The sequence below is a fragment of the Bufo bufo genome, chromosome 1 (assembly GCF_905171765.1).
Source record: "Bufo bufo chromosome 1, aBufBuf1.1, whole genome shotgun sequence".
Classification (NCBI taxonomy): domain Eukaryota; kingdom Metazoa; phylum Chordata; class Amphibia; order Anura; family Bufonidae; genus Bufo; species Bufo bufo.
This window is the reverse complement of record NC_053389.1, coordinates 68,590,019-68,605,057: the sequence shown is the minus strand read 5'-3', so window position 1 is coordinate 68,605,057 and position 15,039 is coordinate 68,590,019. Positions and strand designations below refer to the sequence as shown.

Sequence of the window (15,039 nt, the reverse complement as noted above, 5' to 3'; positions counted from 1 at the left end):
AACATGATATTTTTTTGCTTCAAAAATGAAAATATTGTGTAAAACTTACATAAATAAAAAAAAAGTATACATATTAGGTATCGCAGCGTCCTTAATAACTTGCTCTATAAAAATATGACATGACCTAACTCTTCAGGTGAATACCGTAAAAAAAAAAAACGGTGTAAAAAATGCAATTTTTTGTCACCTTACATCACAAAAAGTGTAATAGCAGGCGATCAAAAAGTCACACGCACCCCAAAATAGTGCCAATAAAACCGTCATCTCATCCCGCAAAAATCATACCCTAGCCAAGGTAATTGCCCAAAAACTGAAAAAATGGCTCTCAGACTATGGAAACACTAAAACATGATTTTTTTTGTTTAAAAAAAGAAATCATTGTGTAAAACTTACATAAATAAAATAAAAAAGTATACATATTAGGTATCGCCGCATCCGAGACAACCTGGTCTATAAAAATATCACATGATCTAACCTGTCAGATGAATGTTGTAAATAACAAAAAAATAAAAAACGGTGCCAAAACAGCTATTTCTTGTTACCTTGCCTCTCAAAAAGTGTAATATAGAACAACCAAAAATCATATGTACCCTAAACTAGTACCAACAAAACTGCCACCCTATCCCGTAGTTTCTAAAATGGGGTCACTTTTTTGGAGTTTCTACTCTAGGGGTGCATCAGGGGGGCTTCAAATGAGACATGGTGTCAAAAAACCAGTCCAGCAAAATCTGCCTTCCAAAAACCGTATGGCATTCCTTTCCTTCTGCGCCCTGCCGTGTGCCCGTACAGCGGTTTACGACCACATATGGGGTGTTTCTGTAAACTACAGAATCAGGGCCATAAATATTGAGTTTTGTTTGGCTGTTAACCCTTGCTTTGTTACTGGGAAAAATGGATTAAAATGGAAAATTTGCCCAAAAATTGAAATTCTGAAATTTCATCTCCATTTGTCAATAACTCTTGTGGAACACCGAAAGGGTTAACGACGTTTGTAAAATCTGTTTTGAATACCTTGAGGGGTGTAGTTCCTTAGATGGGGTCACTTTTATGGAGTTTCTACTCTAGGGGTGCATCAGGGGGTCTTCAAATAGGACATGGTTTAAAAAAAAAACAGTCCAGCAAAACCTGCCTTCCAAAAACCGTATGGCATTCCTTTCCTTCTGCGCCCTGCCGTGTGCCCGTACAGCGGTTTACAACCACATATGGGGTGTTTCTGTAAACTAAAGAATCAGGGCCATAAATATTGAGTTTGGTTTGGCTGTTAACCCTTGCTTTATAACTGGAAAAAAATGATTAAAATGGAAAATCTTCCAGAAAAGTGAAATTTTGAAATTGTATCTCTATTTTCCATTAATTCTTGTGGAACACCTAAAGGGTTAACAACGTTTGTAAAATCAGTTTTGAATACCTTGAGGGGTGTAGTTTCTATAATGGGGTCATTTTTGGGTGGTTTCTATTATGTAAGCCTCACAAAGTGACTTCAGACCTGAACTGGTCCTTAAAAATTGGGTTTTTGAAAATTTCAGAAAAATTTCAAGATTTGCTTCTAAACTTCTAAGCCTTGTAACATCCCCAAAATATAAAATATCACTCCCAAAATGATCCTAAAATGAAGTAGGCATATGGGGGAATGTAAAGTAATAACTATTTTTGGAGGTATTACTATGTATTATAAAAGTAGAGAAATTGAAACTTGGAAATTTGCAATTTTTTAAAAAAAATTGGTAAATTTGGTATTTTTTTATAAATAAAAATGATTTTTTTTTTACTTAATTTTACCAGTGTCATGAAGTACAATATGTGACAAAAAAACTATCTCAGAATGGCCTGGATAAGTCAAAGCGTTTTAAAGTTATCAGCACTTAAAGTGACACTGGTCAGATTTGCAAAAGTCCTTAAGGTGAAAAAGGGCCGAGTCCTTAAGGCCCCTTTCACATGGGTGAGTATTCCGCGCGGATGCGATGCGTGAGGTGAACACATTGCACCCACACTGAATACCGACCCATTCATTTCTATGGGGCTGTTCAGATGAGCGGTGATTTTCACGCATCACTTATGCGTTGCATGAAAATCGCAGCATGCTCTTTATTCTGCGTTTTTCACGCAACGCAGGCCCCATAGAAGTGAATGGGGTTGCGTGAAAATCGCAAGCATCCGCAAGCAAGTGCGGATGCGGTGCGATTTTCATGCACGGTTGCTAGGAGACGATCGGGATGGAGACCCGATCATTATTATTTTCCCTTATAACATGGTTATAAGGGAAAATAATAGCATTCTGAATACAGAATGCAAAGTAAAATAGGGCTGGAGGGGTTAAAAAAATAAATTCATTTTTAACTCACCTTAGTCCTCTTGATCGCGTAGCCCGGCATCTCCTTCTGTCTCCTTTGTTGAATAGGACCTGTGGTGAGCATTAAGTACAGTTACAGGACCTTTGATGACCTCACTCCTGTCATCACATGGTACGTCACATGATCTTTTACTATGGTGATGGATCATGTGATGACCGGAGTGACGTCATCAAAGGTCCTGTAACTGTACTTAATGCTCACCACAGGTCCTATTCAACAAAGGAGACAGAAGGAGATGCCGGGCCGCGATCAAGTGGACTGAGGTGAGTTAAATTATTATTATTATTTTTTTTAACCCCTCCAGCGCTATTTGACTATGCATTCTGTATTTGGAATGCTATTATTTTCCCTTATAACCACGTTATAAGGGAAAATAATACAATCTACAGAACACCGATCCCAAGCCCGAACTCCTGTGAAGAAGTTCGGGTTTGGGTACCAAACATGCGCGATTTTTCTCGCGCGAGTGCAAAACGCATTACAATGTTTTGCACTCGCGCGGAAAAATCGCGGGTGTTCCCGCAACGCACACGCACATTTTCCCGCAACGCCCGTGTGAAACCAGCCTAAGGGGTAGGATCACAGCCTCAACGTTGGATGAGAGATAGCGATATTTAGTGCTATGCAGATCACACTGTATCCATTTTCACTAAACATACTTTACTACACAGTCACTACTGTTTGGCCTGGATATTTATTTCCCATTTCGGAATCTTATACTGTACATATCAATTTGTGAGTGTACTTTATTACAATTACTGTCTTTTTCTGTGCTTTATGCCCTGGACGGAGGGGTGCAGTGGCTAAATCTGCAACATAAATCCCAATTTGGTTACAGCTCCAGTGTATTGGGTTTGCTTTTGTTTTATACATTCTACCCATGTAACCCTCACTTATTGACATTTGCAATCTGTGTAACGTCTGTTTGCTTCCAGTTGGTTATGTGCCATGACTAACAGTGGGTGTCCACAGCATCGAATATAAAAAGCTGGGGACAAAGCCCACCTAATGCATTTGATTCTTTTTTGTCAGGTAAGATATTTGCATGCTGGATATATTATATATATATATTTATATATATATATATATATATATATATATATTGGACGATGACTCTCTTTCCAAACTCCTCCATACACATGTACTCTCGGCTTGGCTGAGCATGCAAGTGTCCTGATTGAGATGAAAGCTGCAGCAGCTTATCTGCTGGAGAAAGAAAATATGTAGAAACCCAACTCAACAGTTTTCCTCAGTGTACTTTTGTCTTTCTTGTAGGTTTGAGTTCAATTCTGATCATGAAAATCCTGGTTTCATCATTGCTTCTCTTGTTCCTATCAGGTATGGACATGTCTGATTCTTGTAGACTTAATTAAAGGGGTATTCCGGTTGTTTAGGGGAAAACTGTTGAATCAGTCGGGTGGTATTTCAGTGGGGCTGCAGGGGCCCCTATTCATGTGATCGGTGGGGGGTCCCAGCGGTAGGATCTAATAGTTATCCCCTATCCTGTGGAAAGGGGATAACTTGAAGCAACCGGAATACCCCTTTAACTTTTTTTTGGACCCCATAGTTTGGACATAAGATTGGTATAAGTTATTTACTGTATATGCACATGCACTAATAGTTTGGAACAGGACTTCTTTGGTAACACTGCATGCACGGTATTATATACAGGCCATGTATGTATATACGGTATATCATCTTGTAGTTTTTTTTTTATACACAAGGAATAGGTCTCAGCAGTAGCACATATTTGTTATACCTGCAATATATTAGTTATACAGTATATCTAATATATATGTTACAAATCTTATATACCCATTATCCATCTAATACATCCATTATATATCAAATATATCTATAATATATCTAATACATCCATAATATATCAGATATATCTGTTATATATCTGTGGGAGTGCTACTTTAATGAGATCTGTCGGGGGTTCTGTCATGGTCATAAAAAATAAAATTAGTGCTGCTTGCTGAACTATTTTTCCCAGCAATTAATACTGCATCAGAGGCTCTTTACCCAGCTTTCAAAGCAGATATGAAGTCTGATTCTCCTAAAGACCACCCTGTTGAGAAGACCACCCCCCCCCTTATCCAGACCCTATTTCCTGTGATATACATGTATACATTTTATATTTTAGATACTGGCCATATTCCTTGAGAAGACCTAAAGATCACTTTTTAAAAGCAATTTTAGGGCTTCGTCTTAAAGAGGTTTCACATATCAGTATAAAATCTATTCAATTACAATCTAAAAAAAAATCAAAAAGGTATTAAAGGCTGGAAATAGGGGGAAATTATCTTTTTCAATCAGTTTTTCTTGAAGAATAACTAAACTTTTATAATAATTTTAATATGTTGTCCCTAATCCCCTAAAAAAAAAAATTCGAATATACTTTATTTTTTCATTTTCTATTTTTACTATACTTTTGCATCCCTAATAGTGTGTGCTTAAATCTCAGATCTCCATACACTGCTGACAGCTCAGCGGTGTACGGAGTACTCATTTTGTGAACGGGCAGCAGCAGCGCAGGGAGTACGGGCAGGAGCGCGCATTGCTGCTCCTGCCCATGCTCCCCGGACAATTACTAACTTCTGGCATAGCACATGGCTACCCTGTACCCATGGACTATGCCAGGATTAGCTGGCAGAGCGGGCTCCTGCTTCTGCCTGCTCCGCTGAGCTAAGACAACTGTCATGCGCTAAAATATATTACAATTTATTTTTTTAATTGACCATAGTGCAGCACAATTTATCCTTACATTTCTAAGAGGAATAACAGAGGAACAGCAAAGAGTTTTACAGAATTGTTATTTCACAGGAATACAAGAAAAACAAGTCATAATAGCTGACAGGTTTTTTAGGAACAGACTGCTTGTTATGAGTGCTGTAAATGTAATATTTACTGGGCTTGTATGGATGAATATCAGTGGCATGGTCTGGAAGTCGTATCCTATCTACTGACATGTTTCCTGTATTGGCGCATAGAGAACTCAGATAATGAATTTGTAACTTAATATTTTTTATCTTGTAGGAACATATAGTGTTGCCATTCAGACACAGGAGGAAAAAGAACCTCCAGCAAAACCTACGATAAGGGATTCTGTAAAAAGTGTATTACGTAATGTAATGGTGTTGGGTGCCGAAATGGTAGCAAACTGGGAATCACCGGAGGCTGACAGACGGTGAGATCATTGAGCAATATTTTCATACACAATTCTGATACCAAGGCTTATAGGACTAGAACTTGGGGGAGCAGCACAAGCAGAGTGGAAATTTAAAGTGCCCTGGAATTTTTTTTTTTAAATGGCCCCAAGTTGTAGATTGGTGCAAATTGGCAGGAGGTGGACACAAGTATGTAGGGTCATCTCAAAACACCTTTGAAGAACCAAACACCACAGTGCAGCAAAAAATACTGCCCCAGCAGATCCAAATACAGTGCAGCACAATATACTGCCCCAGCAGAACCAAATACCACAGTGCAGCACAATATACTGCCCCAGCAGAACCAAATACCACAGTGCAGCACTATATACTGCCCCAGCAGAACCAAATACCACAGTGCAGCACAATATACTGCCTCAGCAGAACCAAATACCACAGTGCAGCACAATATACTGCCCCAGCAAAACCAAATACCACAGTGCAGCACAATATACTGCCCAGCAGAACCAAATACCACAGTGCAGCACAATATACTGCCTCAGCAGAACCAAATACCACAGTGCAGCACAATATACTGGCCCAGCAGAACCAAATACCACAGTGTAGCAAAATATACTGCCTCAGCAGAACCAAATACCACAGTGCAGCACAATATACTGCCTCAGCAGAACCAAATACCACAGTGCAGCACAATATACTGCCCCAGCAAAACCAAATACCACAGTGCAGCACAATATACTGCCCCAGCAAAACCAAATACCACAGTGCAGCACAATATACTGCCCCAGCAGAACCAAATACCAAAGTGCAGCACAATATACTGCCCCAGCAGAACCAAATACCACAGTGCAGCACAATATACTGCCTCAGCAGAACCAGATACCTCAGTGCAGCACAATATACTGCCTCAGCAGAACCAAATACCACAGTGCAGCACAATATACTGGCCCAGCAGAACCAAATACCATAGTGCAGCACAATATACTGCCACAGCAGAACCAAATACCACAGTGCAGCACAATATACTGCCCCAGCAGAACCAAATACCACAGTGCAGCACAATATACTGCCTCAGCAGAACCAAATACCACAGTGCAGCACAATATACTGCCTCAGCAGAACCAAATACCACAGTGCAGCACAATATACTGCCACAGCAGAACGAAATACCACAGTGCAGCACAATATACTGGCCCAGCAGAACCAAATACCATGTGCAGCACAAAAAACTGCCCCAGCAGAACCAAATTCCACATTGCAGCACATTATACTGCCCCAGCAGAACCAAATACCACAGTGCAGCACAATATACTGCCCCAGCTGAACCAAATACCACAATGCAGCACAATATACTGTCTCAGCAGTACCAAATACCATAGTGCAGCACAATATACTGCCCCAGGAGAACCAAATACCACAGTGCAGCACAATATACTGCCCCAGGAGAACCAAATACCACAGTGCAGCACAATATACTGCCCCAGGAGAACCAAATACCACAGTGCAGCACAATATACTGCCCCAGCAGAACCAAATACTACAGTAAAGCAAAATATACTGCCCCAGCAGAACGAAATACCACAGTGCAGTACACCAAATACAGTGCAGCACAATATACTGCCCAGGCAGAACCAAATACCACAGTGCAGCACAATACACTGCCCCAGCAGAACCAAATACCACAGTGCAGCACAATATACTGCCTCAGCAGAACCAAATACCATGTGCAGCACAAAAAACTGCCCCAGCAGAACCAAATACCACAGTGCAGCACTATATACTGCCCCAGCAGAACCAAATACCACAGTGCAGCACAATATACTGCCTCAGCAGAACCAAATACCACAGTGCAGCACAATATACTGCCCCAGCAAAACCAAATACCACAGTGCAGCACAATATACTGCCCAGCAGAACCAAATACCACAGTGCAGCACAATATACTGCCTCAGCAGAACCAAATACCACAGTGCAGCACAATATACTGGCCCAGCAGAACCAAATACCACAGTGTAGCAAAATATACTGCCTCAGCAGAACCAAATACCACAGTGCAGCACAATATACTGCCTCAGCAGAACCAAATACCACAGTGCAGCACAATATACTGCCCCAGCAAAACCAAATACCACAGTGCAGCACAATATACTGCCCCAGCAAAACCAAATACCACAGTGCAGCACAATATACTGCCCCAGCAGAACCAAATACCAAAGTGCAGCACAATATACTGCCCCAGCAGAACCAAATACCACAGTGCAGCACAATATACTGCCTCAGCAGAACCAGATACCTCAGTGCAGCACAATTTACTGCCCCTGCAGAGCCAAATACCAAAGTGCAGCACAATATACTGCCCCAGCAGAACCAAATACCATAGTGCAGCAAAATATACTGCCTCAGCAGAACCAAATACCACAGTGCAGCACAATATACTGCCCCAGCAGAACCAGATACCTCAGTGCAGCACAATATACTGCCTCAGCAGAACCAAATACCACAGTGCAGCACAATATACTGCCCCAGCAGAACCAAATACCACAGTGCAGCACAATATACTGCCTCAGCAGAACCAAATACCACAGTGCAGCACAATATACTGCCCCAGCAGAACCAGATACCTCAGTGCAGCACAATATACTGCCTCAGCAGAACCAAATACCACAGTGCAGCACAATATACTGCCCCAGCAGAACCAAATACCATAGTGCAGCACAATATACTGCCTCAGCAGAACCAAATACCACAGTGCAGCACAATATACTGCCTCAGCAGAACCAAATACCACAGTGCAGCACAATATACTGCCTCAGCAGAACCAAATACCACAGTGCAGCACAATATACTGCCTCAGCAGAACCAAATACCACAGTGCAGCACAATATACTGCCTCAGCAGAACCAAATACCACAGTGTAGCACAATATACTGCCTCAGCAGAACCAAATACCACAGTGCAGCACAATATACTGCCTCAGCAGAACCAAATACCACAGTGCAGCACAATATACTGGCCCAGCAGAACCAAATACCATAGTGCAGCACAATATACTGCCACAGCAGAACCAAATACCACAGTGCAGCACAATATACTGCCCCAGCAGAACCAAATACCACAGTGCAGCACAATATACTGCCTCAGCAGAACCAAATACCACAGTGCAGCACAATATACTGCCTCAGCAGAACCAAATACCACAGTGCAGCACAATATACTGCCACAGCAGAACGAAATACCACAGTGCAGCACAATATACTGGCCCAGCAGAACCAAATACCATGTGCAGCACAAAAAACTGCCCCAGCAGAACCAAATTCCACATTGCAGCACATTATACTGCCCCAGCAGAACCAAATACCACAGTGCAGCACAATATACTGCCCCAGCTGAACCAAATACCACAATGCAGCACAATATACTGTCTCAGCAGTACCAAATACCATAGTGCAGCACAATATACTGCCCCAGGAGAACCAAATACCACAGTGCAGCACAATATACTGCCCCAGGAGAACCAAATACCACAGTGCAGCACAATATACTGCCCCAGGAGAACCAAATACCACAGTGCAGCACAATATACTGCCCCAGCAGAACCAAATACTACAGTAAAGCAAAATATACTGCCCCAGCAGAACGAAATACCACAGTGCAGTACACCAAATACCACAGTGCAGCACAATATAGTGCCCCAGCAGAACAAAATACCACAATGTAGCACAATATACTGTCTCAGCAGTACAAAATACCATAGTGCAGCACAATATACTGCCCTAGCAGAACCAAATACCATAGTGCAGCACAATATACTGCCTCAGCAGAACCAAATACCACAGTGCAGCACATTATACTACCCCAGCAGAACTAAATACCACAGTACAGCACAATATACTGCCTCAGTAGAACCAAATACCACAGTGCAGCACAATATTCTGCCTCAGCGGAACCAAATACCACAGTGCAGCACAATATACTGCCCCAGCAGAACCAAATACCACAGTGCAGCACAATACACTGCCCCAGTAGAACCAAATACCACAGTGCAGCACAATATACTGCCCCAGGAGAACCAAATACTATTGTGCAGCACAATATATTGCCTCAGCAGAACCAAATATTATTTTGCAGCACAATATACTGCCTCAGCAGAACCAAATACCACAGTGCAGCATAATATACTGCCTCAGCAGAACCAAATACCACAGTGCAGCATAATATACTGCCTCAGCAGAACCAAATACCACAGTGCAGCACAATATACTGCCTCAGCAGAACCAAATACTACAGTGCAGCACAATATACTGCCCCAGCAGAACAAATACCAAAGTGCAGCACAATATACTGCCCCAGGAGAACCAAATACCACAGTACAGCAAAATATACTCCCCCAGCAGAACCAAATACCACAGTACAGCACAATATACTGCCCCAGCAGAACCAAATACCACAGTGCAGCACAATATAGTGCCCCAGCAGAACCAAATACCACAGTACAGCACAATATACTGCCCCAGCAGAACAAAATACCACAGTGCAGCACAATATACTGCCTCAGCGGAACCAAATACCACAGTGCAGCACAATATACTGCCCCAGCAGAACCAAATACCCCAGTTCAGCACAATATACTGCCCCAGCTGAACCAAATACCACAGTGCAGCACAATATACTGTCCTAGCAGAACCAAATACCACAGTGCAGGACAATATACTAACAGAACAAAAAATAACATAGTGCCGCAAAATATACTGCCCCAGCGGAACCAAATACCACAGTGCAGCACAATATACTGCCCCAGCGGAACTAAATACCAAAGTGCAGCACAATATACTGCCCCAGCAGAACCAAATACCACAGTGCAGCACAATATACTGCCCCAGCGGAACTAAATACCAAAGTGCAGCACAATATACTGCCTCAGCAGAACCAGATACCACAGTGTAGCACAATATACTGCCTCAGCAGAACCAAATACCACAGTGCAGCACAATATACTGCCTCAGCAGAACGAAATACCACAGTGCAGCACAATATACTGCCTCAGCAGAATCAAATAACACAGTGCAGCAGAATATACTTCCTCAGCAGAACCAAAAACCACAGTGCAGCACAATGTGCTGTCCCAGCAGAACCAAGTAAGAAAAGAAAATACCTATCTCTGGGCAAAGATGGTCTGTCTCACAGTAAATGCACCTGTGCATGTACCTTTTTAAGGCATATGGTTGTCATATAGAGGGGTCCTCCACCCACGTTCTCACATTACAAACCAGAACAGCAAGCTGCTTTATTAGAGTGGCTCATGTTACATTGGATCTGTCCCATACAGGCATTATTACAGTGCCTTGCAAAAGTATTCACCCCCTTGACATTTTTCGTATTTTGTTGCCTCACAACCTTGAATTAACATGGATTGTTTGAGGATTTACATCATTTCATTTACAGAACATGCCCACAACTTTGAAGATGTTTTTTTTAAATTGTGAAGCAAACAATAACTAGGACAAAATAACAGAAAAAGTCAATGTGCATAACTATTCACCCCCCCTAAAGTCAATACTTTGTAGAGCCACCTTTTGCGGCAATCACAGATCCAAGTCACTTTGGATAAGTCTCTATGAGCTTGCCACATCTTACCACTGGGATTTTTGCCCATTCCTCCTTGCAAAACTGCTCCAGCTCCTTCAAGTTGGATGGTTTGCGCTTGTGAACAGCAATCTTTAAGTCTGACCACAGATTTTCTATTGGATTGAGATCTGGGCTTTGACTAGGCCATTCCAACACATTAAGGCTACTTTCACACTTGCGTTGTTCTTTTCCGGCATAGAGTTCCGTCACAGGGGCTCTATACCGGAAAAGAACTGATCAGGTATGTCCCCATGCATTCTGAATGGAGAGTAATCCGTTCAGTTTGCATCAGTATGTCTTCAGTTCAGTCGTTTTGACTGATCAGGCAAAAGAGAAAACCGTAGCATGCTACAGTTTTATCTCCGGCTAAGGCCTCTTTCACACTTGCGTTGTCCGGATCCGGCGTGTACTCCACTTGCCGGAATTACACTCCGGATCCGGAAAAACGCAAGTGTACTGAAAGCATTTGAAGACGGAACCGTCTTCCAAATGCTTTCAGTGTTACTATGGCACACAGGACGCTATTAAAGTCCTGGTTGCCATAGTAGGAGCGGGGAGCGGGGGAGCGGTATACTTACAGTCCGTGCGGCTCCCGGGGCGCTCCAGAATGACGTCAGAGCGCCCCATGCGCATGGATGACGTGATCCATGCGATCACGTGATCCATGCGCTTGGGGCGCCCTGACGTCACTCTGGAGCGCCCGGGGAGCCGCACGGACGGTAAGTACACTGCTCCCCCGCTCCCCGCTACACTTACCATGGCTGTCAGGACTTTAGCGTCCCGGCAGCCATGGTAACCACTCTGAAAAAGCTAAATGTCGGCTCCGGCAATGCGCCGAAACGACGTTTAGCTTAAGGCCGGATCCGGATCAATGCCTTCCAATGGGCATTAATTCCGGATCCGGCCTTGCGGCAAGTGTTCCGGATTTTTGGCCGGAGCAAAAAGCGCAGCATGCTGCGGTATTTTCTCCGGCCAACAAACGTTCCGTACCGGAACTGAAGACATCCTGATGCATCCTGAACGGATTACTCTCCATTCAGAATGCATTAGGATAATCCTGATCAGGATTCTTCCGGCATAGAGCCCCGACGACGGAACTCTATGCCGGAAGACAATAACGCAGGTGTGAAAGAGCCCTAAAAAAACTGAAGACTTGCCTGAATGCCGGATCAGGCATTTTTTCCCATAGGAATGTATTAGTGCCGGATCCGGCATTCAGAATACCGGAATGCCAGATCCGTCCTTCCGGTATGCGCATGCGCAGACTGAAAAAAAAGGTGAAAAAATAAATGCCGGATCCGTTTTTGCCGGATGACACCGGAAAGACGGATCCGGCATTTCAATGCATTTTTTCGACTGATCAGGCATTTTTAAGACTGATCAGGATCCTGATCAGTCTTACTAATGCCATCAGTTAGCATACATTTTGCCTGATCCGGCAGGCAGTTCCGGCGACGGAACTGCTTGCCGGATCTCTCTGCCGCAAGTGTGAAAGTAGCCTTAGCCGTGTGTTTGGGGTCATTGTCCTGCTGGAAGGCGAACCTCAGTTTTAGGCTCAAAACACGCACAGGAGTAGTACAGGTTGTGCTCAAAAATATCCCTATATTTAGCACCATCCATCTTTCCCTCAACTCTGACCAGTTTCCCAGTCCCAGCTGCTGAAAAACATCCCCACAGCATGATGCTGCCACCACCATTTTCCACTGTGGGGTTGGTGTTCTTTGGGTGATGTGATGTGTTTGGTTTGCGCCAGACATAGCGTTTTCTTTGATGGCCGAAAAGTTCAATTTTAGTCTCATCAGACCAGAGCACCCTCCTTCATACATTTTGGGAGTCTCCCACATGCCTTTTCGCAAACTCACAACGTGCCTTTTTGTCTTTAGCTGCAAGTAATGGCTTTCTTCTGGCCACTCTGCCATAAAGCCCAACTCTATGGAGCATACAGCTTATTGTCGTCCTATGTACAGATACTCCAGTCTCTCTGTGGAACTCTGCAGCTCCTCCAGGGTTACCTTAGGTCTCTGTGCTGCCTCTCTGATTAATGCCTTCCTTGCCCAGTCCGTGAGTTTTGGTGGGCGGCCGTCTCTTGGCAGGTTTGCTGTTGTGCCATGTTCTTTCCATTTGGTCATGAAAGATTTGATGGTGCTTCTTGGGATCATCAAAGATTTGGATATTTTTTTATAACCTAACCCTGACTTGTACTTCTCAACAACATTGTCCCTTACTTGTTTGGAGAGTTCCATGGTCTTCATAGCAGTGTTTGATTAGTGATGCCTCTTGCTTTGGTTTTGCAGCCTCTGGGGCCTTTTAAAAAATAGCTTTTTATGGGCTTCCTATCAAAGGGGGTGAATACATACGCACATGCCAATTTTCTGTTTTCTATTTCTAAACAATAGTTTTATTTATATATTTTTTCTAATTTCACTTCACCAATTTAGACTATTGTGTTCTGATCCATTACATAAAATTCAGATTAACAAAACATTGAACTTAAGGCTGTAATGTAACAAAATATGAAAAAAGTCAAGGGGGGTGAATTTTTGCAAGGCACTGTATATCGTCGACCATTGTCTTCAGCGGCCACTGGCAACAGTTGATCTCTAAGTTCTAATGAAGCTGCGGCACCCCTTTTACCTTATGTACAAAAACAGAATGACCATTTTCTTCTGCTGTGATAAAGCCTGGGCTTCACCAAATCTCTTCTTAATAGAACGAGTAACAATAATTTGACATTCACTAATGTTTTTTTTTTCTCTCATTCTCATCCAGGGCTGCATGTGAGAAGAGAACAGAAATGATAAAGGGAAATTATTATACCTTGGGGTATAGCGTTATTGAATACACCATGGGCATTTATAAGGAGGTACATGAGGAAATCAACGCCAACTACCCAGTCTACTCTACTAAAGTACTCCCTGTTTTGGGGGAATTAGCCATGCTTATCTACACGAGCACACGTGATGTTGTGGTGGAAATCCAGCCTTCTTTTAAGAAGTTTCAGGATCAAGTCAAAATACATCAGAGCGCCTTCTGGGAAGAAATTCGTCCCGTTGTACAGAAAAAAGCACAGCCGATTATAGATCAGTTCAATGAACGTATAAAGCCCATTATTGAAGACGTCCGCAAAGAGGTAGCAAATGCAGAGAGCAAAGAAGATAGTAAACCTGTTAGTGAACCAGAAGGTCTGGAGGAAAGTACTATGCTTTCAAAGGTCTTTCAAAATATGTTAGTGTTCGAGGAGGAATTGTTGAAGAAGATGCAATCTGAGCTTTTCAGTGCCAAAGCTTAGAGATACCTTCAGGCGGCAAAGCCAATAAGAGAGCAGCTCCGGTCATAACTGAGCAATGGAGCAATGAACCTACATTACATGGAAATCTGAAATAAATTTTTTTTTTACTAAAGTATTTGTCATCCTGTTTTACATAGAGATGTCCCGAATAGTTCGCCGGCGAATAGTTCCCGGCGAACATAGCTTGTTCGCGTTCGCCGCGGCGGGCGAACATATGCGATGTTCGGTCCGCCCCCTATTCGTCATCATTGAGTAAACTTTGACCCTGTACCTCACAGTCAGCAGACACATTCCAGTCAATCAGCAGCAGACCCTCCCTCCCAGACCCTCCCACCTCCTGGACAGCATCCATTTTAGATTCATTCGGAAGCTGCATTCTTAGTGAGAGGAGGGACATTACTGCTGCTGCTGATTCAATAGGGAAAGCGTTAGCTAGTGTTCTGTGTCCACAGACTCATCTGCTGTAAGGACAACGTCCTGACAGCACCCCAAAAAGCCCTTTTTAGGGCTGGTACATCAGTCTGCTTTTTTTTAATATATATATATATATATATATATATATATATATATATATATATATATATTGCTGTTGCCTGCCCGT

At 42.8% G+C, this 15,039-nt stretch overlaps 1 protein-coding gene across 1 annotated transcript; it reads left to right on the top strand.

Annotated features, from left to right (window-relative positions):
• The first annotated feature begins 3,360 nt into the window (after window positions 1-3,360).
• LOC120996244 lies at window positions 3,361-14,543 on the top strand. The gene is made up of 4 exons (XM_040426036.1): window positions 3,361-3,383; window positions 3,627-3,689; window positions 5,394-5,544; window positions 13,919-14,543. The coding sequence occupies exons 2-4, from the start codon at window positions 3,647-3,649 to the stop codon at window positions 14,436-14,438; spliced, it is 714 nt and encodes a 237-aa protein (XP_040281970.1). The 5' UTR covers window positions 3,361-3,383; window positions 3,627-3,646; the 3' UTR covers window positions 14,439-14,543.
• Window positions 14,544-15,039: the final 496 nt, after the last annotated feature.

Bases quoted from the DNA above. Each gene is read 5' to 3' on its own strand.
- LOC120996244 (XM_040426036.1), top strand. From the start codon at position 3,647: ATGAAAATCCTGGTTTCATCATTGCTTCTCTTGTTCCTATCAG. The intron at 3,690-5,393 runs GTATGGACATGT...TTTATCTTGTAG, and splicing joins GCTTCTCTTGTTCCTATCAG to GAACATATAGTGTTGCCATT. The intron at 5,545-13,918 runs GTGAGATCATTG...ATTCTCATCCAG, and splicing joins TCACCGGAGGCTGACAGACG to GGCTGCATGTGAGAAGAGAA.